The 26,736-nt window shown below is 37.2% G+C and overlaps 1 protein-coding gene and 1 pseudogene across 2 annotated transcripts in view; one reads left to right on the forward strand and one right to left on the reverse strand.

Moving 5' to 3' along the window:
• Positions 1-23,613, forward strand: part of PKP2 (plakophilin 2) — an 86,867-nt gene extending 63,254 nt beyond the window's left edge. Inside the window, exons 7-13 of one of the 2 annotated variants that reach the window (XM_032647014.1) lie at positions 7,758-7,875; positions 8,741-8,905; positions 9,821-9,994; positions 15,049-15,202; positions 19,120-19,302; positions 21,935-22,022; positions 22,153-23,613. In XM_032647014.1, the coding sequence (XP_032502905.1) occupies positions 7,758-7,875; positions 8,741-8,905; positions 9,821-9,994; positions 15,049-15,202; positions 19,120-19,302; positions 21,935-22,022; positions 22,153-22,213 (943 nt within the window). In that variant the 3' untranslated portion in view covers positions 22,214-23,613. Of the gene's footprint in view, positions 1-7,757; positions 7,876-8,740; positions 8,906-9,820; positions 9,995-15,048; positions 15,203-19,119; positions 19,310-21,934; positions 22,023-22,152 lie in introns of both variants that reach the window. The other variant, XM_032647013.1, reaches the window with a different exon arrangement.
• LOC116761257 lies at positions 1,554-15,130 on the reverse strand (annotated as a pseudogene).
• Positions 23,614-26,736: the final 3,123 nt, after the last annotated feature.

The following is a 26,736-nucleotide window of genomic DNA, read 5'->3' on the forward strand; positions in this document are numbered from 1 at the left end:
GATCTGGCAGTTCTCTCCACAAAGGTCCTGTCTCCCTCTGCAACAGATAATATCTGCAGCGCTAGGCTGAAACCAAGTGTGTATTTTTGTCAGAGATTTTTTTTTTTTTTTTTTGTGGTATGCGGGCCTCTCACTGTTGTGGCCTCTCTTGTTGCAGAGCACAGGCTCCGGATGCGCAGGCTCAGCGGCCATGGCTCACGGGCCCAGCCGCTCCGTGGCATGTGGGATCTTCCCGGACCGGGGCACAAACCCGTGTCCCCTGCATCGGCAGGCAGACTCTCAACCACTGCGCCACCAGGGAAGCCCGAGATTTTTTTTAAAGCATCCTCATGTTTAAAAATTCTGTGTGGGGCTTCCCTGGTGGCGCAGTGGTTGAGAGTCCGCCTGCCGATGCAGGGGACACGAGTTCGTGCCCCGGTCTGGGAGGATCCCACATGCTGCGGAGCGCCTGGGCCCGTGAGCCATGGCCGCTGAGCCTGTGCGTCTAGAGCCTGTGCTCCGCAACAGGAGGGGCCACAACAGTGAGAGGCCCGTGTACTGGGGAAAAAAAAAAAAAAAAAAATTCTGTGTGTATCTTAAATTGAAGGTAGTGTCTTATTAACTGTATCTTATGACACTCGAAGTCATTTTCCAAAAAAATTAATACTGTCATAGAACTACTGTTAAATTTTTTTAATTCTTCATCAAAAAAAAGTGAGTTGATATATTTGGATAAAGCCACTGATGATTTTATTACTATCCTGTGGTTAAAGTTTATGCTGTCATGGACCTTGAGGGTATTACACTAAGTGAAATAAGTCAGATGGAGAAAGACAAATACTGTATGATTTCACTCATATGTAGAAAATGATTTCACTCCTATAAAAAATAGTCCAAAAATCAAAATAAGTAAACAAACCAAACCTAGCAAAAATAAACACATAGATACAAAGAACAGAGTAGTGCTTACGAGAGGGGAAGGGGGCAGGGGAGGGTTAAATGGATAAAGGAGATCAACTGTATGGTGAAGGATGAAAACAATTCTTGGTGGTGAGCACGCTGTAGTGTATACAGAAGTAGAAATATCAGGCTGTACACATGAAACTTGTATAATATTAAAAACCAATGTTAAAAAAAATTAAAAAAAAAAAAACCAACGTTACCGCAATAAAAAATAAATTTTAAAAAACATATGGCTATCTTGGAGGTACAGCCTGTCTGAGCACCATATTCTAGAGTAGAATACTATTCTAGATCTTAAGCATCTTCATCTGTCCTAGTCTAGCATCCCAAACTTCTCCTTTAGGTGTTAAGAATGTCTGCTCAAGTTCCAGTGGCTCCTGGGCATATTTTTAAAATTAGTTTGCTCTTATAATTCATTTAAAATGGAATTTGACATTCTACCTTGAACAGCCTGCTAAGTCAAGGGGAAATGAGTCTTGCTGACCAACCAGATGATTTCTGGCTGAACTGACTTTTTTTTTTTTTTTCATGAAGCTGTTTATTCTTGTTATTAAAAGTTGGACTCACGTAATCCTGGTTATTCTGGAAAAAGCACCTGTTATAGGGATCATTTAATCATCCTTTTCGACAATCACCTCTCCGTGAAGCACCTTTCTTCTCTGACGTTAACGTATGAAAGTAGAGTTGTGGAAACAATGGTATATACGAGGCCGTGGTTATAAGAAGAAAATAATAGTAGTCAAAAGAGACATTGTATTTATTGGGAAGTCTTATTGAGAACATTCTTGTTTTCTTCACATATGGTAAGGCAGCGTATATTGTAAGAAGTTCACCAGCAACTCCAACAGGATATAAGATGATAAAAAAAATTATATTGGTTTTACACTGTGAATAACGAGCCACACCATAAAGATTCTTGAACTCACTTGGACCCCAGCCACAAGCACAGAAGTAGGTACAATTCCAATTAAACAGTGGACTACCTCAAGCAAGGCAGATGTCTGGAAAAATTTAAGTGTCTTCTGAATACTTTTATATAAACCTTTGTGTGTTCCTTTTTCCATATAAAAACGTACCATGGCAATAGCTAGTACCAGCCACCCCGCGGTCATAGCGATGTTGTAGAAGGTGAGCCAGGCGGTGGCCAGCAAGCCCCGGTGCCTCCTCTTGCCCGCGGCCTACCTCTCATCCCCGGCCTCCCTCTCCTCGCCGGCCTCCGAGGCGCCGCCGTTGGTGCCGTACTCCTCGCTGGACGCCATGGTGGCCGCGCAGCCGGGAGACGTGGACTAGAGGGGCAGGGGAGCGGGAAGGGGCCCGGCCGTCAGGCGCCCCATGTGCCGCGCGCAGGGGGCTCTGAACTGACTCTTCAGCATACTTTTGGAAGACCTGAAAATGTAGGAAAGCAGAACTAAAGGATTTTTAAGGATAGATTTTCTCTTCCTACACCTTCTAGTTTCTTGATGTGTAATAGATGCTAGCACATCTTTATTAAGTTGATGTTCCTTGTCCTGGAAGGAGCAAGACGTGTAGGTTGTACAGCTTTGTTCTATTCCCAACATTGCTTCCTTTTGCAGAATGAACAGCTGACTTTGGCTGATGTTTGCGGATACCTGCAGGATCTGATGTTGACTCAGAATAACAGACAACCCCTTCTTTTGACATAGAGTTTTTGTTCCTCTGCCAGTTCAAATGAGGTTCCCCTTTTGTTCTGTGCAACCACAAACTGCCTCTGCTGTTTTCTCTAGGTTAATCACAGACAAGGCCCAACTGTTTGATATGTATCAGCTGAGAGTTAAACAAAAACCCAGACCTAAATCTCAAATAACCAGAGGAAGAAGGATGCCTCCTTATCAGCCAATGTCTTATCAAGTACCTATTGGGTCTTTGAATGGACTTGGACCAAGCACTTAATTGACTGGTACCACTTGGGATATAATTTATAACACATGGTATTAGGAAGCCTATAATTATTGATGAAAATGAAGACATAGCCACAATTTTTTAAAAACCACTGTGGTGCTCACTATCTCAGTATGCTGGTTAGACCTTTAAGACAGGTCACATTAATACACATGTAAATTGTATGTTAGTAGGAAACCACCTATTATCAGTAGAAATAACCCCATTTTTTAATAAAAATCTCTGTATCTTAGAATTACCTGTTAGTGAGATGTCTTGAAAAGATTCACTCCTGCCTTATTATTGCCTGCCATTCTCATGCCCTGGTAACTAAGTATAGCCTTTTACTTTAAACATTTCATATTAGCTCATCATTTCACCAGGCCAGTTGTCCATACCCCAAGTTTGGACATTCTGTGTTATAACAAACTTCCTTCCAGTGCTGGCAGACTAGCTGTATTTGACAACATGCCTGCACGTAGCCCCACACAGCTAACTTTTTATGGAAGAGGCATTAAAAATCCCATTAGAAGCAGGTAATTCTGACTTTAAACAACAGTCATAGGTCAGGGTTCTGAATGAGATTCTAGCACACCCTAATTTAAGGAATTTTGTAAAAAGATAATATTTGCAAGGTATCTATAACAATGTCTAGCACACACACTAAATTGCAGTTGTTCTTATCATTTGACACTTCACTCTTTGGTTTGCCGTACAAATTTAAGATTTAGTCACACTGTCCTTAATCTTAACAAAGACCATTCTTTATTTTAATTCTAGCAAGGTCCAGGGTGTTTGGTTTTCTTTTCTCCTTTTCATTGTGACACTCAGGAATGTGTGAGATAAATGGTCCTGGAGAGAGTCAGGAATCACTGATTTGCTTTCAGATAAATCACCTGAAGCCTCCTAAATATGTGAAGTTTTGTTCAGAGGCATACAGAGGTTCAGATTCTATTTTTTCTCACCCTTTATAAGTCATATTAGCAGAAAAATTCTTCTTAATATCAAACATAAGCCACAGTTCGTGCTGGTATCCTCCCACTCAGGGCCAGTGAAGGTGAAGAGCTCTGAAACAGTCCTGCTTTTATGTTTAGAGTAGTTCACATCCTTCTCTACCCACCTCCTCCTGAGGCCCCAACCCCTAGTCCCAAGGACCTGGTATTTAAATTTCAGTATACAACAGTGTGCAGTTCTAATTTCCTAAAAGGTACTCATATATTTACTCAGACTTCTGCTAGATTGTACCAGGGGAAATAGACTCATTTAATCAAATTCAAACCATAGACACTGAATTAAACATTTCCAATATGTTCATTGGTAACTCTGATAATCAACTTTTATTGAGTAACTACTGTGGTTTTTATGCTCTTTTTTACTTTTCAACAAGATTATTGTTTTGATATATTTCACGTATAGTTTTGAGATAGTTTTCCAGATTAAACCTCTGTTGGGCTGCATATAGGAAACAGTGATAGATAAATGTCTCTCGGGACTCAGGAGATACAGTGTAAAAGGATCAATTCTGCCTAAGATTGGCCATGTTAATTCTCTGATTCCAAAAAACTTATGTATTAGCTGTTAAAAAATACTTTAAGATGAATATATCATTTTCTAATAATTTCTGATTATTTTCAGAGTGGTACAATAACAAATTCCTTTCTGACTAGTGACCTCTATTCATGGATGTATTGCTATAAAATAATCCACCCTTATCATTTATATTTCTGGGTAGTTGAGTAAGGTAGGAACTATTTTTGATATGCAAGAGCAAATACTGAAGCAGTGGGGTTCCATGCACTTTCTGTCAGCAAAGGTATCAACTGTCAGGAACCACTGATAAGTCCCATTTCAAGCCAGTAGAGTCTGGATAATACCAGACTACAAGACAACAGTTAGTGTGTGTGAACTGGCAGTACTGCCAAATTGAATTACCATTCTCACCCAAAATAAACAGACTTGAAGTTAAACAAAGCTGAGTCATCCATCTGCAAGGTATGTAGTGGGCTTAGCTAGGGCGAGAGACCTTTTGATTTGTCAAAGCAATTTTAAAACTACTGCCATCTCTCAAAGCCAGATGTTGAAAAGGTCAAAGGGAGCTTTAAAATATGATAATGCTGTCTTGGAGTTGGGGGACATATGGTACTTGCTAAACAAATGGCAGACTGAATGAATGTTAGGTAAGGTTTGCTCTACTCTGGAGCTGCCCTTAGCACAGAATAAAGAACAGCTCTCCTATCCTGACTTCACCAGTAATTTAATCTCACCAGGAAAAGTAACTTAAACTCTTTGGTCCTCAGTTTCTCCATGTGTAAAATAAGGAGACCGTAAAAGATGCTTTTTCAGTTTTGTCAAGCTTCTTAAGATCCCATGACTTAAAGGGCTCAGAGAGTAGATAGAGGATCTTGGTTCAAATAATCATTTCTTGAAAAAAAAACTATAGGAGAAATGGTTTTATTTACAGCTTATGAGCCTATTCATTATCTTTTTTTTTTTAATGGACTAAGTGTTAAAGTCTTTCAGGTACAGTGAAAAATAGGACGGGAATAATTACATTAGAAACCTCAAATGAGAACCAAAGTCACAGAAGGGATTTTGTTAAAATCACAAACTCATTGTGTCAATTCAGCAACCACTAAATTATTAGTATATCCTTAGTTTTAGGTGTATTTGTCTTATCTTCTCAACTATTAGGTTGGATTTTGAAATTGCATTTTCATGGGTTAGAAACAGTCAAGTATTATAGATGTGATCTCCCTGGGAGCAGGGTGCAATGCTGGATACTCCTCCCTTGTTCCCTGCAGTTCTTGATATAATGCTGGGCACATTTGTTCTTTGACAAAGTGTATTGAAAACAGTATTTGGGAACAGAAACTTTTTTTTTTTTTTTTTTTTTTTTTTTTTTGCGGTACGCGGGCCTCTCACTGTTGTGGCCTCACCCGCTGCAGAGCACAGGCTCCGGACGCGCAGGCTCAGCGGCCATAGCTCACGAGCCTAACCGCTCCGCGGCATGTGGGATCTTCCCGGACCGGGACGCGAACCCATGTCCCCTGCCTCGGCAGGCGGACTCTCAACCACTGCGCCACCAGGGAAGCCCCCAGAAACTTTTTTAAATCACTTAGTGTAATATATTATTTTAAAGAAGAAGAAAATGCTACCCCAAAATTTCTCAGAATTGTAGTTCTTTTGATGTTCAGAATCACGCTGAGACACTATACACAAAAGCAGTATGCTTTGTGAGCCACAGAACTTCAGTTGAAAATTTTCACTTTTTAGCACACTAACTATATATCTAAGTTAAATATCCTGTTTAATGGCCATTTATAAATTCAAACACTACCACTGGTCAGTTTTGTAAAATAGAATAAAAGGATGTTATCTGCAGTGTAAGTACAGCACACTGTCGAATTCTTTTCCTTAAGGTGAATAGTAAATGTACAGATAGTCATAGGCAACTGTTTTGTAATGTATTACATTTCTAATCTGTTATTCCTAACCTATTATAAATGTTTGCAGAGACAGAAGAATTGAATTTTTCTAATCTGTAAAATGATGCCAACTTCAACAAGTAGGCATTCTAAATAAAATTTTTAAAAAGGAGCAAACTAAAAAAAAAAAAATATGCTTTGAATGTTCTACCTACCAGTGAAAGGAACTGGTCTGATAAAATTTATAGGAATAGTTCTTAGCAAGTGAAATTAACAAAAGGGAATAAGGGTGGTTCTCAAAATTCTAAAAACCTGAATGCATTGTTCTTTTGCCATTCTTGTTGATGGAGCTGTTAACATTTTTGGAAAACAAAATTTTTTAAATAGTTAATGCCGACAAGAAGAACTTAATGCAAAGGAACATAGTAACAGTAATACCAGAATATAAACATGATGTGAATCTGAAACATAATCCCTAAATGTATTACTTTGCTGTGTTTGATAAGCTTCAGTCTCTATAAGGAAGCAACTTGAACTTGTAGATTTAATCACTGTTTATAGAAAGGTGTCATGGCTTAGCCAAATTAGAAATAGAGGGCTTCCCTGGTGGTGCAATGGTTAGGAATCTGCCTGCCAATGCAGGGGACACGGGTTCAATCCCTGGTCCAGGAAGATCCCACATGCTGCAGAGCAGCTAGGCCCACACACCGCAACTACTGAAGCCCATGCTCCACTACAAGAGAAGCCACCTCAGTGAGAAGCCCTCACACCACAGCGAAGACCCAGTGCAGCCAAAAATAAAATAAATAAATAGATAAATTTATTTTTAAAAAAACAGACTAATTGCAAAGATGTTTATAGGTCATGCTTTTAACTTAGGTCTTACACAGTGTAAAACTGCATTTTTCGTGACATCACTCTGCCATTTTAATTATAGAATTATCACATTTTAGATCATTTGGTTTAATATTTGTTAATAACAGTTTATGCTGAAACCCACAAAACCTCCAAATAATATAGTCTAATACCCTGTATTTACAAATGAGGAAACTGAAGCCCAGAGAATTTAAGTAGCTTTAAGTTACTTAGAATTAAGGCATGGCACAAGTTGAGACTTGGACATGTGTATTGCTATGGCTAATGTGACATTTGTTCTCCTTTTAACTGCAAGATGTTTTCCTCATATATTTATACCCTCTCCAAAATGGTGCAAAGATTAAATAAGTAATGCTCTGACCTTGGTGCTTGGAATGAAGTAGACAGAAGACTTTTATTGACATAATAATGTGTTATGAATATATTTACAAGTTGTGTCTGGATTTGATGACCATAGGCAGTTGATGATTTATTGACCCCAGGACAAGTCTGTCATACTTTGACAAATTTGACAGTTTTCCGAACCCTTGGAAGAAACTTTGAAACAAAAACCTATTAGATACACTGCCTGTCTTATGAATGATCGTTTATTTGTTTGTTTGTTTTTCCTGATAGAAACATGAGTTCAGCTGGCCCTGAAGGGAGGAAAGTGATGAGAAGGTGTGATGGACTGATTGACTCACTGGTCCATTATGTCAGAGGAACCATTGCAGATTACCAGCCAGATGACAAGGTGATACAAGAATTAGATGTCTCTCATATTGAATTACTTATTTTGTCTTAGTAAGACTCTTCAGAGTATTCTTGAAGTAGCTGTTTGGGTTTGACTTTATTTATTAACTGATTTGCTGAGCTTAAGATTTCCCATACATGCTCATAAATATTAATATCTATCTAGCCTCATTTTTTTTTCTACTTTCCAGACCCAAATTTCTAACTGTTTAACAACTCTGGATATTTGAAAGGAGCCCAAATGCTACATATTCAGCAATGAAATTCATCTCTTCCCTCATCTCTGAACTTACTCCTCTGTATAAACCTTCTTAATAATTATTACCATCTACCAAATGAAAATAGAAACCTGAGTAATGTTGGACTTCCTCTCTTCCCTCACATCCCACATCCATTGGACAACAAATCTTGTGCATTTTACTTCTGAAATGCTCTTTAGTTTAACCAGTCCTCTTTAATGCTACTACTGCTGTCATAGTTTGTGCATCTTTTATACTGATTATTGTAGTCGACTGGTCTCTATAAGCAATATCTCCTCCTATTTTCCAAGTCCGCGTGGCTACTAAACAATGTACCTAAAATCTAAAATCATTCTGAACGCTCTTTAAAAGTAAACTAGAACTGCTCCTCAATGTTTTAAAACATTCAGCCTCTACTTCTTAGCATTGTGCTCATGACCATTTATGATTTAGCCCTAGCCTTTCTAGCTGTACTCATTTCACTCCCCCAGCCACCCTGCAGTCCAAGCGCACCCTGTTGCATCCAGTTAACCTTGTAAGATCTAAAGCCTAAGAGGTCCTGTGGTATAACACTTGCAAAGGGATATCTATATGTATATGATCAATATTCATGTCCTGTTTTCTCAGGCCACAGAGAACTGTGTGTGCATTCTTCATAACCTCTCCTACCAGCTGGAGGCAGAGCTCCCAGAGAAATATTCCCAGAGTATCTATCTCCAAAGCCGGAATATCCGGGCTGACAACAACAAAAGTATTGGGTGTTTTGGCAGTAGAAGCAGGAAAGTAAAAGAGGTATGTTGGGGGAGGCCTTTGAAAGTATAAGTGTGTGTGTGTGTTTCTGAGTACTTAGTATATGTCAGGCTCCATTTTAAGTTTTTTTAATCCTTATATCTACCCTATGAGGTATGTATTATTAATACCCTCATTTACTGATGAGGAAACAGAGGGTACAGAAAGGTTAATTCAGAATAATTCAAATTAGTGGAGGAGATGGAATTGAATCCCAGGTAATCTGGCCCCAGATTTACACTATTAGCCATCAAACCATACTGCTTTGTGCCTTGCAGGTTAGGAAGTAAGCTTAATGCCACATGGCCAGTGGCATAGCATTGTTTTAACATTAAAAGCAGCCCTGACATTCAGCTTTAAACATTCTAAAAACAAACTTTTACATCCGAAAAGCAAACCCCATCCATAGGAAGGACTGCTGTCCAGACTGGCATTTCATGAAATAGAAGGAATGTGATCTCTCCTACTCCTCAGAGTATCACGGTGTATGTGAACTTGTAGGACGACTGGTAAATTTAGAATCCTGGTGCTATCCTGGACAACTTCACAAGACTCTGAGGGAAGAGGCCTGTTTTTCTTATATTCAGAGTGGATGTGACTAATTTAGCTTTTAGCTTAACAGCAGCCTGAAAACTATTCTAGAACAGTCAATGCTTAATTCTCTGCATTCTCTCTCGCTGTGAAATGTAAAGTTGTGAGTATGGGGTATTGTGAGAGAGAAATAGTCACCATGGGCTAAAAGTTAAATGATTGTGAACCATACATATTTGCTTTTTCATTTTTATTTTAAGGGCCTCTTATTATGCTAATTATTAGTCTCCCTAGACAAGACAGTACTTCTGGTCCCTTGGTTTGGGTGTGGAATTATAGAAATGACTTGAAGGCATTAATTTTGGATTTCATCATGTGTGTGGTTAGCAATACCAGGACATGCCAATGCCAGAGGAAAAGAGCAACCCCAAGGGCGTGGAGTGGCTGTGGCACTCCATCGTGATACGGATGTATTTGTCCTTGATTGCCAAGAGTGTCCGAAACTACACTCAAGAAGCATCTTTGGGAGCTCTCCAGAATCTCACGGCAGGAAGTGGACCAGTGAGTATCACGCTTACTTTTTAAAATAATGGCATTGTAGACACACCTACATTAAGTTCAGAAATGACAGTGAAGTAAGAACATAAGTTTTCTCGCTTCAATCAAGACAGTTCTCAGGAATTGCCAGAGAGAGTTCGGCTTTGCAGGACTTTCAGCCTCAGCTTCTGCAAACCCAGGTCAGACTGCGAGTGAAAGACTCATTGGTATTTATGAGTATCAGTCAGAACTCTTTCTGTTACAAGTCTCAGAATCCTACCTGAACTGGCTTAGGCAAAAGAGAGGAATTTCTTGACTCATATAACTGAAGAGTCCAGGGTGGGTTTTCCTTCTGTCATGGTGGGACATAGGTGCCCAGCAATTGTATTTGTGATTCTCTATCTCTGGACTCTGTTTTCCTCTGTTGGTTTCATTCTCAAAGGCTAGCCTCATATTACGGCAAAGATAGCCACCAGTGATTTCAGGCTTACCTCTTATCCAGCTCAGTGTCTCCACAGGAAAAGAAACTACTACTGTTTTCCCAATAGCTCTGTTAAGAACTGGGGGAATGAGTCTCACTTGCCCATTTCCAAACCAGTACCTGTGGCCAGGAGCCTGTGATGTTCTAATTGGCCAAGTCTGGATTATGTGCTCACATGTGAACTTCAGGGGCAGGGGTTTCAGTGAGCGAGGGTCACTACCACTTGTACCACATGGAGTGGCTCCCTAATGGAAAGTCAGAGTGTTGTTACCAAAAGGAAGGATGAACGCTAGAAGGCAGAGACAACACATGTCCACTGCAGTTGGAAAGGCTATCTGTGCTTTTGTGTCCCAGAAAGTCAGCTATAAAATAAAGAGTTACTTCTCTTTCCAGATGTACTTTATACCAGCAAAATCAAAATATTAAAAAGAGTAAAAACTTACAAGGTCCTGTGATAAACCATAACGGAAAAATATATGAAAAAGAATGTATATATATTTATAACTGAATCACTTTGCTGTACAGAAATTAATACAACATTGTAAATCAACTATACTCCAATAAAATAATTTTTTTTAATTACTTTAGAAAAGAGTAAAAAGTTGTTCCTTTCCCCATGTATTTTACAGCTTGCAACATAATAAAAGATTCTATAAATATTTAATTATTTGAACTAAGCTTGTATTCTTTGCCTTGATCATAAAATGATTAAACTCTCCCCAAGTAGTTCACTCTATGGCCAGTCTAATTATCCATCATCATAGAGGAAAGCACTCTTGTTGATAACAAAAATATTATTTATTCTTTACTTGAGAAACCATGTTCATTCTTTAATGAACCATGTTCATTCTTTGCTCAGTTTTGAATTGTGAAATACTAAAACCAGTATTTCTCTAATTTTAGCACTGTGGTTAAGAATACAACCCAATTTTAATCTCTTTGAAATTCTTCAGAATGTACTTGTGCACAAAGAGAAAGAAATGGGGAGTGACCAGGGAGCCCTGACAGACAGAAAGACATAATTTACTGTCTTATCTTCCCATTTCCCCATGCTTGGCTTCCCAAAACCATTTCTTTCATTTTCCCAAACTACAGAAGCCCTCTTATTAACTGACTACCAGCCAACTTAATAGAAAAGGTCAGAAATTAAATTGCTGTATCTGTATGTATTTAAGCTCACTATGCTCTGAAGATGGTTCAATATGAGATAACCCTTTAAGCTTGGATTTTAGCCTCTTCCACTCCAGAATCTTTCATGGAATCCAAACTATCCAGAGGTGTTTCCATGTTTCTGTCAATACAGGAATATTTGCCACCCAACATACAAGAATATGCCATTCTGAATATGTAGTTTATTCAGACTACATAATTCCTTTACTCATTTATCAAACAAACAGTATTTGAGCACCTTCTACATAAAAGGCACTAGCCTAGTGCTAAGTATATAGTGGTGAATAAGACAAAATCCCTGTGTTTGGTAATAATCTAGCTGGGAAAAAGAAATAAACAAACAGAAATCTAAGAGTTCCAAGTCCAAAAGGAATCCAAGCAATGGATTTTAAATCATACCTAACCTTAGACCAGTCCAGTCCCCTGAAAGGAGACCTACACTAAACTGGTATTAATCCATACTCAAGGCTATTAGAGTTGAACTTGACTAGAGATTTATAGGAAAAGATCATTAGCAGCATGGGACAATGATATGAGGACCCTTTGTTCTTTTAAGTTACAAGATGCTTTTTATTAAAATTTTGACTTACATGTATATTTTTTCTAATTATTACTTTCCCTAATTTTGCTATGTTTAGATGGTGTGATAAAAAAAATGCCTGGCTTTGTAATTTCGAAAAGGAATCACTGAATAGAAAAACATGAAAAGCAGACCATTAAATATAGTTCCAAAAAATACCCAGTCCATTCACCTGTGTTCATAACTGAGACAGCACTGAGCATTGATGGCCATGTGCCTTAGATGGCAAAGAACCTGAACTGGACTGAATAGCTTCTAAACAATAAATTCTATAATTTTAGTATAAAATTATGGCAGTAATTTCTTGTTCAGGTATAATGGTCATTATTTTTTAAATGATACAAAAAAACCCACAAAATAATAAATAAGGGAAGGGGATGGGTTGATAAAATTTACCCATTTAGCAAATTCTCTAAGGATAGTGTAAAGTATAAAGCATAAAGTACAGTATAAATAACTCCTGGGGGTGTAATGTACAGCATTGTGACTATAGTTAACAATATTGTATTGTATATTTGAAAGTTGCTAAAATAGTGGATCTTAAAAGGTCTTATCACAAGAAGGAAAAAAAATTTGTGACTATGTGTGATGATGGATGTTATCTAAACTTATTGTGATAATTATTTTACAATATATCAACTCATTATGTTGTATATACATGTAAAATTAAACATTCATTGTACAAGTTAAAAATCATTGAAATAAACAGTTTTCAAGTTTCTAAAACACTTTATAGGCACTTAATTTGATGTCCAATGAAAAAAAAACAAAATGTGTTCCCTGTCTCACACCTTACACACAAATCAGTTCCAACAGCAATGAGATTTAAATGTGGAAGGTAAAACAATAAAGCTTCTAAATGATAACATAGAATATCTTCCTGACCTGGAATAGGGTAAGATTTCTTAACAGTAGACATAAAAAGCACATAAAGTCAATATCTTATAGATTGACTACATTAAAATTATTAACAAGCTATCAAAAGACAGTAAAAAGGCAAAGCACAGAGGAGGAAAAGATTTTTGTAACATATATAAGTAACAAAGTTGGTATCTAGGAAATAAAAGAAAACTCATCGATTTAACAATAAAAAGATAGACAACTCAATAGAAAAATGGACAAGAGATTTGAACAGGCACTTCACAAAACATAATGTATATATGGCCATTAAACATTTGAAAAGGCGCTCAACCTCAGGGCAATATGAACTAGAAATGCTGTTTGTAAATAACTAACAGTCATTCTCACAAATTCCCTAAAGCTGGAATATGAAATCTCTATTTGGTAAATCTGATTGTTTATTTTCCTTAATGAGCAAATTCTAAAGACCATTCCACATCAGCCTCTCCCATTTCCCTCAATGAATCAATTCTGTGATCACTTTTATATACTAGGCCTTGAGATGACAAAGAAAACGCTATGAGAGAGATAGAGCTGGACGACATGACTCAAAAGAGCAGAGCTTTTGCATATGAGGAAAGATAATCACTTAGATGGGCCATTGGGAAGAGAGAGGGATGCTAAATCTACCTCCATGTCCAAGGAGGAGTTGTACAGAATGGCTGCAGGTGAAGGATTCTTCCCAGAGGAAAGAAAAGAGTCTAATGGAATGTTCTGCAAATTAGTGAAAGACAAAGTGTAACTTTGGAACAAACATTGCCAAATAGTGGTTATTAAACTTCTTTGAGTCATGGACACTTTGAGTATCTAATAAAAGTTATGGACTCTTTCCCTGAAAAAGATTACTATAAACACAAAAATAATTTTAAGGACCTCCTGTTTCCTCCCTGAAACCTATCCTGGATCCTGTATTAAGAACCCCTTTTTTAGACGGTACGGTGGAGAATGTAAGGAGGGCGCTGTGCAGGAGGTAGGGGAAGCAAGCAGAGTTTAGATAAACAGAGAAGATAGACACCCTGAAGAATGGTCAAGAATACACGGATTTTTGGCATGGTAGCCTCATGTTAGCTTCAAATAAAAATATATAAAGTTGCAGACACAAGCTAAGGTCTTAGTATTGTTGGACGTTTGCTGATGCTAGGAAGGGCCTAGTTGGTACTCAGACCCTGTGAAAGTAGGTGACCAGCCTAATTCCAAACAAGGTTTGCCTCTGGTGGACCTAGACTTAGACCAGCAACTTACCCATGCAGCCTCTGATACAGAGAATAGAATTACAGGTAATCTGACTAGCCATACATTCCTTTCTTTAAAAGCCCAATATCTCTTTCAGAATAAACTAGCTTTTTAGAAATGAATAGGTTTATTAAATATGTAAAATGCCAAAACTTGAACAAGACAAACAGAGAAGATGAATAAGCCAACAACCAGTAAATACATTGAAATAGTAATAAAAGACATCTCCCTTTAAAATTTTTCTCAGCTCAGTTGGCTTTAGAGCTAAGTTCTACCAGACCCCCAAAGTTGAAATTATTCTTATATTACACAAATAGTTCAAGAAAATAGAAAAAGGGAAAAAAACTTACCCACTAAATTTTATGACATTAGTGTAACTGTGATTGTAAAACGTCCTTTTCTTTTCACAATGATGAACTGAAAATGTGAATAAAAAGATTATGATAAAAAAGAAAGGAAAGGGAAAGACAGACCCATTTTATTTATAACCAGATGCAAAAAACATAATAGCTAACCAAATCCAGTGTTATATTTAAAAATACTGAATAAACTGTCTGTATCCAGTAATTAAATTGAAAACCTAATAAGAATTTATAGAAAGTATCTCTAGCTTTTAAAACATCTCGCTCAATCTCTAGTAATCTACAGAAATTAAGAAATTTTAACCATGAAGTAAAATACAATAGTATTTATAGAATATGTCTCACAAAACAGATGCCAGCATCAGTAGCTCAGACAGTTGTCCAGAAAGAAAATGGCCTTCAGCACACACGAAAGATGCTGCATGTTGGTGATCCAAGTGTGAAAAAGACTGCCGTCTCTCTGCTGAGGAATTTGTCTCGGAATCTTTCTCTGCAGAATGAAATTGGTAAGTCAGTGTAAGTCTCTAGATGTAAAGTGTATATATTGAAAATACAAATGCAATAAAGCATTGTCCTTATCACATTCTTTTTACAATGATGAGCTGAAAATGTGAATAAAGAACAAAATGTGATAAATACAACTGGTTTTTGTGTACCGAGACATCAAGCGTTGGCTTTCGCACTGGTCTCAAATAGGATTTTTCTTAATATCCAGCTTTGGTTTTGTTCTAATTACTACCAAAGAGAAATTTTAGACCATACTAATAATTAATGAGATAAGTAATATATTTGATATTTCCCAGCCCTCAGCTGTGCCATTCAGTGAAGTCTTTTTAAGCCATGTCTTTCAGAATGTTCTCTGTGTGGCCTGCTTAAGCACCAGTCTTCTGAAACATTAAACAAACACACACACACAGTGGTTGTTCACCTCAGAACCTTGGCCATTGTTGTACTAGAAAAAAATGGTATGGTTGGACAGATAATCACAAAAAGAAGGAATCATGAATATAACAGATATGGCATAGGTTTTAGAATAAATATGATGAAACACACTTGCTCCTTTTTTTCTAAGTCCGTATTATTGACAAAGATGATAACTATGTTACACTTTCAAATAATATTTTTCATTCATTTTCTTTATACCTGAAAATGTGTTTTGAATTAAGTCATAAACTATAAAATTAGATAATAGGAAGATAATGCTAAAATTACTCATGCTTTCTAATGCTCCATAAGTTAGTCATTTCTGACAGTTTAAAACTCAGTTTTTCAAAAATTCCACTAAATTTTTTTTTGTTTTTTTAATGGATTGGATTATTTTGAAATCTACACACACACACACACACACACACACACACACACTGACACGGTGCCAAAAGGTCTATGGTTATGTTTTAACAACGTCATTTTCAAAAACAGCCAATAGCACAACATGGAACAGGAGGTTTCATACAATGCCTTTGTGCCCATTATGAACGTAGAGAGCCTGGAAATTTTTCAGTGAATCTGAAAGAAACCTTGCCAAAGGCACTGTCTCAAAATTATGAAAGTGTTCTTCTCATTGTCTTTCATGGACTTTTGTGCTGCACTTCAATCAGGTGTATTATCCTTTGACTTATTTTTTCTCAAATGAAATGTTAAGTCCATCTTTAGAGCATAGCTGATGAGAAGAACTGCGCTCTGCACACTGTGCCTATGCCTTCAGGACAGAAATGCTGTTGTCTCAAGTTCCACAGTCCTCCAGCTGTTGGAACAATACAGCTGTAGCCCCACAATTTATATAAGGTGATTTCACTGATCAACCTCCCCATGATTGTTTTAAGGACAATCGTGAGAAGAGGCCTCAGCAAGATAAATGCAATTTTTGAATTCCAAATTAGCTTTATGTCAAATATGTAATTTGAGTAAAAGTACTTGTGTTAATTCAGGGTATTAATAGCCAGGAATAAATGAAAATCAGTTTGAAATACAAGCTTTGTGTTTTTCATGAGAGATTTCTAGGCCAAGTAAAACTTCCCATGGGCTGAACTGGAATGAAGTCATCACATTTCACTTAGATTTAACAGAAATAAACTTGAAACATATTTTCTTAAAAACTTGAAGATAGGCAACTTAGCATGGTGACAGAGTAACAGGTCTCATGCAGAAGACATTGGTCTGCATCCTATAATGTTACTTTGCCACATGTCACCTTGGATAGTCATTTAACTGCCCTAAACCGAATGAAATTAGTAATCACTACAGAACAGTGTTTTTCCAGGGATCCGATAACATAATGTATGTGCAAGCACCAGCATTAACTAAAATCTCCTTCAATAATATGACATTGAGCTATAACCCTCCAATATCATGATAGGGCCTTTGATTTTATATTTCACTATTAAAGATCTAACTTTGTCTCAAAGTGAATGTATTTACTCAGGCCCTCAGGGTGTGTGTGTGTGTGTGTGTGTGTGTGTGTGTGTGTGTGTGTGAGTAGAGAGACGGAATGACCCCTCCTTTACTGTACTGTAGTGTTTAACTTTGTTGATGTAAACAGTTATACTACTCTTCTAAGAAAAACAAACATGATATAAAATGTTAGAGATTCTAACTTCTCTTAATTCTCACTCCTCCTCAGACATAACCCAAAGTTTCGACCGTAAAATTGATCTGTAGAATTGAACATTCTTGTTGGTCATACTGAGGGAGGAGAGGTGGAACTCTCTCAGCAGGGATCAGTCTCAGTGTGGGCAGCCTGGTCTCAGCCAGCCATTGATGTACCCTGCAGAGAGATCAGTTGTACATTTTCTGTTGTGATTGTCTCACACTTGTTTTCATGCTGTCGACCTAAATTCAGCAAAAGGAAAATTCAGGTTCTCAAGGCCTTTCATTCTGTGGTTTAACTTACTAAGAGGAGGAAGCCTTCTGGTAGTTACTCACATCTGTGGAGAGCTTAATATGTGCTGGGAACTGTGATACAGTTAGCACATGGTAACTCATTTAATCTCTCAAAACAGTCCTGTGAAGTAAATACTATTATTATTCCATTTTACAAATTGGGAAAATGCAGCATAAAGAGGTTAGGTAACTTACCCAGACCACACAGCCATGAAGTGGCAGAGACAAGACTAAAACTAAAAAAGTGTAACTTCAGAGACTGAGCTCTGAGCTCCTAACACTATGCCAAGATGCTTAGACAACAGTGAAAAAGGAAGTGTTCAGGCCTTTGAGCAGAAGGTATGTCTTTCCTGTCAATCAGGTCCAGGTATTATCAAAGGAAGACATATGGTTCCATTCCTTTTATTGAGTACCTCTCTATTTTAGGCATAGTGATTGATGCTGGAAATCCAGAAATGAATACAATAATTATCCTCAAGCAACTCATGGCTCCATTTGGAATTCAGACAGGCACATAACTAATTACAGTCTGGTATCAGAGAGAGAAGTGCAGTTCAAGGTGTCACATAAACTCAGATGAAGAAAATAAAATTAGGCAGAAGTATTTGTACAAAGCAATAGAAGCATGCTCTCTATCTTTCAAGGAGAATCCAAAGTAGTTACAGGAAAAAAAAGCATACATGGAAAGAACTTTTGCAAAATATCAAGTATAGATTCGTATTGCCTGAAATATATACCATAGGACAAAGTATAATGACATCATCAAATATTAATACCTCTCTTGTTACTACAGAAAAAGCTAAACGAAAACCCTATAACCAAGATTTTATATATGTAGTGAAAAAATAAATTTTAAATAGTTTCTTTACCTTTTTTTTTAATAACGGTTATTTACGTATTAAAGAAACTTTGGGCAGTACAGATAATTTTTTTTTAATATTTTTAAGTCACCACTAATACTATTGTAGAAGAACAAGGGCTGTTACTGTTTTAGTGTATTTCTTAGGTTTCTTGTATATGTGTTTATCCTTTAAGTATACCGGTTATTTTCACATAGAATATTAACAAATATTTTCTTGTTATTATACATGCTTCATAGATATGTTTTGGGGTGCATAATATTCTTTGCAGATGTGCTTTAGTTAATCATATTCATATTATTGGGATGTTTAGGCTTTGTAAAATTTTTTATGATATATATAATACTATAATAAAGATCTCTGCTTTTACCATTTTTAAAGTGATGTCTTTAGGATGAATTCTCAAAAGTGGAAATACTGAATCAAAAAATGTGAAAATTTAAAAAAAATTTTGACATTTCTGTCAACTTGCTTTCTGGAAAGATCTCCAGTACACTGAGCACAAAGTATCACCTTTTTAAAATTCTTCTTTTTTTTTTTTTTTTTTTGGTAATTTGAGTATTAAAATGGTTACATCCTTCCATATGTTTGTTAACCAAATGTTTCTTCTTAAATGTTATTGGGATCTTGAGGTTAAGAAACAATCTTTTTAATCAAGTGTTCTTTTTTTCTTTCATTTGTAGCCAGAGAAACTCTACCTGATTTGGTTTCCATAATTCCCAACACAGTCCCAAGTACTGATCTTCTCATTGAAACTACAGCCTCTGCCTGTTACACATTGAACAATATAATCCAAAATAGTTACCAGAATGCACGGGATCTTCTAAACACTGGGGGCCTGCAGAAAATTATGACCATAAGCACAGGTGACACGTAAGTCCTTTAGCATCTGCCTGTCAGCGTCTCCCCTTTCCCCACCACCACTCTCATATGTAAATAATGCAGTTGTGAATGTCCAGGCATTGAGTACCATGGGCAACATGGCCAAAAAATAAGATTGTAAAGCCGGACCAGATCATCTGTTCCAGTCCTTGGTGATCAGGCAAGTGAAAGCTGAATCCTCTAAGCCAAGTAGTTGCTCATTCTCTTCTAAAATATCCAGAAATAGTAAAACTCCATAGCTTATCTGGGTCATGCATTCCAGCATTTTATTGACCTAATTAATTGTTTCCCAGAATCACAGCTGTGATTTAAAAAGAGAAGAAAGTAGGCAAACTGGAGTCCTATGGATAAGGAATGCCCTTTTCCTCACTTAAATATGTGAAGCAGGTGTCACCCATAATAGCATGAGGAGGGGAAGTAGGAGGCAGCGTAACAAGAAATTCTTGCTTTCTCAGTTTTCTTTATCACATCTCTTCCATCTCTTATTCTCTTTTGAAGTAGAAGGTTTAATGCATGTAAGTCATCCCACATCCTTGTGTCTGTGTCTTCAAATATTCCCCATTTTAAAAATAAAAGGTGAAGAAGAGAATGAAAAATATTGTGTAACCAAATTATTACTGTTAGTTAACTCAGAGTGATGGGATCCCAAGGGGGTATGAAGAGTATTATTTTTTTCTCTTTATATGACTCTGAATTGTTTGACTTGTTAAATAAAGTTAGTTTTGTAAGTAACCAAAAAAGAAAACAAATGTTATTATAGGCCAGTTCTAATGAGTTGCAAAGCAAACGGACTTGACCTGTAGTAGATAAATGTGTGCTTGGCTGCACAGAAGCTAACATGGAAGGAGGACTACGTTCAGAGTCACATGATTAAAAGGAGCCCTAGTTAGAATGTCCATTTCCCAAAAGCAGGGAATATTTACCCACTCCCAAGTAGCAGTTGCTCAGCCTTTGTGGAAAGTATGAATTATTGCTGCAAAGCAGAAACGACTATTCCAAGTTGTCATCCAAACTTCTAACCAAATCTCTATAAGACAGTATGACTTTAATTATTTGAGTATTCAGACGTAAGAAGCACATGGGAATACACCATCACTTTTGGAAATTTCTTGTAGCTTAGAAAATTACAGGATGTGCTATTCTGTTATTTTTCATTGCACTGAGTGTCCCATTTGTGAGCCAGTCCTCATATGCCCTGTCTTCAAAAAGAAAAAAAAAATTCAACAAGGAACTCCTACCAGTTGGGTCTACTGTCTCTTCCTTGCTAGAGTGTTGTATAGCTAACCCATAATTTATGGGCTGGCCTGATAACCAATCACCATTTACATTTCACCTTTGAATAAATGAGTTCCAAGTGCCAAGCAACCAACTTATGAACAAACTTCATGACTATAACACCCTTGCAATTTAAGAACTTACAATTTTAAATATTAGAGATCCACAGCTTTCATGGATTTATTAGTACTTCAGTTATTAGCAAGTGACTCTGAAAAGTCCCTGAGGTACTAAAAAAAATCTGTAAGGTGCTAATTTTACTTACCCTCCTTACACTGCTGGTATGAAAGACAAGGTCTTTTAGCTATTAAATGAACCCAGCATGGGCTTCTTCATACAGTTTTGCATTCTCTCTTCTTGGTTGCATGCTTACAAACTCCTATGATAGGAAAAATAAAATCTTTGTTTCTTTGTTAAAAGAAAAAATGCAGCCATGTGCTAATTCAAGTGATGGAAGAGAGAGAAACCTAAGAAAGCACTGATCCTTAGCCAGAAACAAGAAGTTTGAGACAAATTTAAAAGCAGAACATCAAAAACATATAAAAATAATAATAATAAAGTTTTTTTTTTAAGTACATATCAAAATAATAATAATAAAGTTTTAAAAAAAAGTAAGGGGACTTCCCTGGTAGTCCAGTGGTTAAGACTCCAAGCTTCCAATGCAGGGGGCTCATGTTCGATCCCTAGTCGGAGAACTAAGATCCCACATGCCGCACAGTGTGGCCAAAAAAAAAAGTAAGTACAATGTCAAATTCAGTGCGGACTTGGATTTATAACAGGAACACACTTTCCATTTGCTATATACAAAAACATAAATTTTGAAACTATTAAAATAACAGTTGCTCTAGTAAGAATTTATTAATTTGAAAAAGGTACATAATCCCTACATTCATGGGGTCACTAAGTCTAAGAGTTATACATATTTTTCAATCATACTTTCATGCGTTTGTACTATATAAATATGCGTTATAAATATACAAGTATTTTCTAAAAATATATAACATAAATGTACAAATATAAATTTTATTCTATAAATAAATTCAAGAAATTATAAAACTCTAATAATACATGCCTTATAAATATCAGGAATTTGCTTTATAAACGATTTGTTAGCACTTTGCTAGTGGTTTGAAAAGATTTTTAAAAAAACAAAAGCACCAACGTGGCCCCTGGCCTCCTAAAGCTCACCATCTAATCTCTTGTCATGGTGAGTGGCCTGACTTAATGGATGGCTCCTGAGTGACAGCAATTGAAGAAGATTTACAGAACGTCCAAAGACAGCATCCAGAAGCCTCATACTTTCTCACTGATCTCCGAAAAATGTCCTTTTCTTCTTTTCAGCTGTGCTTCCAACAAAGCAAGTAAAGCTGCTTCTGTTCTCCTATATTCTCTGTGGACCCACACAGAGCTCCATAATGCCTACAAGAAGGTAAGAATGCTAAAAAGAGCCAGATAATAATGTCCCACTTGACTTGACCCTGGTGAGAAGTTACTAAAAACTGCATTTTCTTGTGTGAAAATGTTGTTAACCTTTCACATTTCTGTTTGCTTATTCAAAGGCTCAGTTTAAGAAGACAGATTTTGTCAACAGCCAGACTGCCAAAGCCTACCACTCCCTGAAAGACTGAGGAACATGAAAAAGTGCTCTCAGAAATATGAACCTCATCATTCTCAGTCACAAAAAGCCCCAAAGGAAAACACCTATTTTTCTACTTCCCAGCCCAATAAACTTCAAAAAAGCGTGTCCTGTTGCTGTCCTTTTCTACTTCCATGGTCCCCAGGATCCAGAAAACAAATAATCAAAATATAATTTTATTAGTTTTCCAGAGGACATTTGCAAGTTTGCCACCAGTGGATACTGGCAACAGGCTCGATTTTACCCTCTACAAATAGTGGTCTTTTTGATCACGGCTGACGGTGTATGTCCTACTGGAATCAAAATGTGAATTCATGTGGAATGGACGTTAACAGAATAAATAAGGAAGGAAGCTGCTGTATTACTAGGATTTTAAAAGTTTGATTTACATTTATATTCCTTTTCTGGTTTCCATGTTTTGTCACTCACATGCACGTTGCTTCACCATTGAGCCATGAGTGTCTTGTTCTGCAGTGTTGAAACAGAATGGAAACAACAAGAAATATTTGTGGGGTTATCCAGGTGAAAATGTAATGACAAAATTACTTGTTTGTTTGCTTTGTTTGTTTTTATCCTCTTGAATTTTTTCTCAGATTTTCAATGAACTTAAGAAATTTAGGTCACAGAACATGCATGACTATAAGGAAAAGAAATTGAAAGGAAGTGATCATAGCAAATCTAAAAGTCTTTTCTACAGAGAAAGTCAACTATGGTTATGAAATTCAGTGTTCCCTCAAAATACTGAATAAGTAGGATTTTTACTCAAGGAAATACTTCATCTATATTAACACCATTAAATGCAAATCTCTTCTGACAGTAGCATTCAGTGTAATCTATTTCCTGGACTTCTTCAGCCACTGCTATGGGCTGGTGGAAGAATGGACTCTATTGTTTGGCTACAAAAGAAACTTAGGCCTCTCAGACTACTGGATCAGCCAGGGCCCTGAAAACACAGCTCATTTTAATGAAGTACATTATCAACCAGCCCTACTTTGCCCAACATTTAAAAAATAGAACCACTAAACTCATGTGACCTTCCTTAGGCCATTATTTTAAGTCAAGGAAAAGCTAGAAAAAAAATGAAGTTACGTTGAGGAAAAATGTGTCTAGGCCATCCAGAAATGATACGAGAAATACTAATGTTCTAAAGTTGACAGCATCATCTATTGAAGTGAGTCTATATTAAGTGTTATTTTAACTGGGCTGTGATTAACACCATTCAGATAGAATTAGTCTTCTTAACTATAATTCTGTTATATTTTGCTTTTTAAAAAAAAATCTGACAATATCTGTTGTAAGAAAGTAAGAAGGAAAAAAATCCTTCAGCTCCTTTTGGCCAGAAAAGTGTAATAGGAAATAAATTGCCACTTTCAATTTGAATGTGTACTTAAGTGTTTATTATATTTGTTTTGTTTTGGTTTTTTTGGCCACACAGCTTGTGGGATCTTAGCTCTCCAACCAGGGATCGAGCCTATGGCAGTGAAAGCACCAAGTCTTAACTACTGGACCACCAGGGAATTCCCAAAGTCTTTATTATATTTGGAACTTAAAATTTTTTCAATTTCAAAAGCTCAATGAAGAAGACTTAGGTTACTAACCTAGTTCAAAATGAAATTATTTAGATACCAATTTTTAAAATACTGAAGAAAGAAATTATATCCCTTTTATCAGAATTCTGATGATAAGCATTTGGAGTATATTTATTCCTCCAGAGAATTAATGTATATTCAAGAAGTTTCTGTGTTTTTAAGACATTCGTAGAGCCTTCAATAATATTAAACACAAAATGAGGCAAAAATAACATTGCCTGCCTTGGTATCTGTGTGTATCTGATTTATTTGTGTATCTTGGTGTATGTCGTATGATTGACATGACATAAATTCAACTTTAATTACTAAGGGTTTAATACTTTGTAATTGCTGTATTTCTTCCCTAATTAGTCCTAAATTCTTTACCAAGAAACACTTCCTATAAGAAAGATGGGACTAGCTAGCGACTAAAACATGTAAAAATGGAGAGACATACAAATCTAGGTATTGCTAGATTTCAGTAAATTGAGTGGGTCTGTGACCATGAAAAGATAGACTATGCTTGATCCCCATGTCCTGCTTTGTCCCTTTGTTTACAAAAACCTCACTTCTTTATTTTCTATGAACACTTCTGAGGGAGGTCCTTATGCAGTTGAATATCACTTTTATTTTTTTTTATAAATTTATTTATTTTTGGCTGCGTTGGGTCTTCGTTGCTGTGCGCGGGCTTCTCATTGCGGTGTCTTCTCTTGTTGCAGAGCACAGGCTCTAGGTGCGTGGGCTTCAGCAGTTGTGGGCCTTGGGCTCAGTAGTTGTGGCTCACGGGCTTAGTTGCTCCGCAGCATGTGGGATCCTCCCGGACCAGGGCTCAAACCCGTGTCCCCTGCGTTGGCAGGCAGATTCTTAACCACTGTGCCACCAGGGAAGCGCCCTGAATATCACTTTTGATCACAGGTCTATACACAAAGCTTTTTTTCTTTTCTATGTGTCCCAGACTGTACCCATGTCATCAAAGGAACAACGGGACTGAGCTGGGACTCTGCATGCATTTATGTTAAGAGATCTAAAGGCCTTGCTGCCTTGTCAAGAATTCTTAACGATCTTCTGGAATATGGGAGGTTGCTGCCCTGGATTTCTATCAAATGAAAAATTTTATACCAGATGGAAAAAACCCAAAGGGTTGTCTGATAAGATAAAGAGGGGATTAACATGTCAAATGGGAAAATAAGCAGCATGAGTAGATAAACCACTTTAAAACCAATTTTATCACCCTGTGAAGAAGCAATTCCTTAGAAGAAAGAAGGAAATGCTGGGGGAGAAATATATATATATATACACACACACATATATATATATGTTTAAATATATAAATAATATGTATGTTTTAATATATATTGAAACATGTATATATATATGTAATTTATATACTATAGTTACAAATGAAATTTCCTCTGAATAAAATATATAATGAAGGCACTGCATTGGAATGAGCAGGACTTCAGTATGTGTGTACTTTGAACAAAATTGCAGAAGCCTTGAATCACAGAATCTGAGGATTAGGAGGGAATTTAGAGGGCATCTGGTCAAGTCCTCTTTAGAGTATCTTCTTGTATCATAAAAGACTCAGTTCTTATTAAAGTAACAGAAGAAAAACATGCAATCATTCATTCAACTAATGCCTAACATGACCCTGTAACTGGCCTATCTTCAGATTCAGTAACTGTTGCATTTTAAAGTATTCATTGTGGAAGTGAAAATAGATTAAAAAGGAAACAAACTCTTCAAAACAAAACTCGGCTTTAGATTTAATGTTTTATTTATAGTGGAAATGACAGTTTCATCTCTTATGAAATAAACTTCAACCCTTTAAGAACTGTAACTAAAAGGAAAACGTTTTTTTTGAGGTACGCAGGCCTCTCACTGCCGTGGCCTCTCCCGTTGCGGGGCACAGGCTCCAGACGCGCAGGCTCAGCGGCCATGGCTCACGGGGCCCAGCCGCTCCGCGGCATGTGGGATCTTCCCGGACCGGGGCACGAACCCGTGTCCCCTGCATCGGTAGGCGGACTCTCAACCACTGCGCCACCAGGGAAGCCTGGAAAACTGTCTTTTTTTATGATCTATTCAGAAAGAAAGACCAAAATGCCACACATTGGCATAGAAGTTGTTTAAAATATGTTAAGGGAAAGCATTTTGAAAGTCATAGGGAGACACAAAGAACCCAGCAATATCCAGCCTGGAAGAAGGGTGTTGTGTTATCTGTCTTTAAATATCTGAGAGACCACGGTGTAGAAGATGACACAGTCTTCCTGACAGAGTAGAAGACAGACCAGGGTGAGTAGGCAGAGGCTTGTGTGACTGGCTTTGACTGAACCAGAGTGGACATATGTTGAGCACTTCTCACAGCCTCCTCATGAGGTATGTACTTCTTTTTCTTTCTTTTTTTTTTTTTTCATACATTTTACACATGAAAATAACCTGAAGCAGAGAAAGGTTAGGTCACATTCCAAAGCTGCATAGCTAGAAAGTGCAGAGGGGCCATGTAAACCCAGGTGGGATGGCTTCTCTCTGGGTTCCCTGGGAGCCAAAAATGCAAGACTCAGGTCTCCGTGCTAGGGAAACGTGGGGCTCTCTTTGGCTTGTCTCTTGGCAAGTTAAGAGGATAGTCTGACATAATGGTTAAGAGGATTGATTCTAGGACCAGCCAGCCTGAACTCAAATTGTGACTGTTCTACTTACTGGGAGGGTAAGGGTAAGGGTTAGGGTTAAGGTTAGGGTTAGTTGGGGGAAGTTTCTCACTTCTCAGATAGGTTGGTTCAATTAAAAGCCCGACCTTCCCCCCAGCCATGCATTTTGTACATCCACACATACACATACTGATTCATCCCTCAGAAGGCCAGGTAGAAATGAGGAAAATAAATATGGCCCAGACAAGTGTTGCTGAAAGTCTGTTCTTCAGAACACAGTTCTTTGGGAGTATT

This window comes from Phocoena sinus, chromosome 10, assembly GCF_008692025.1.
Source record: "Phocoena sinus isolate mPhoSin1 chromosome 10, mPhoSin1.pri, whole genome shotgun sequence".
Lineage (NCBI taxonomy): Eukaryota > Metazoa > Chordata > Mammalia > Artiodactyla > Phocoenidae > Phocoena > Phocoena sinus.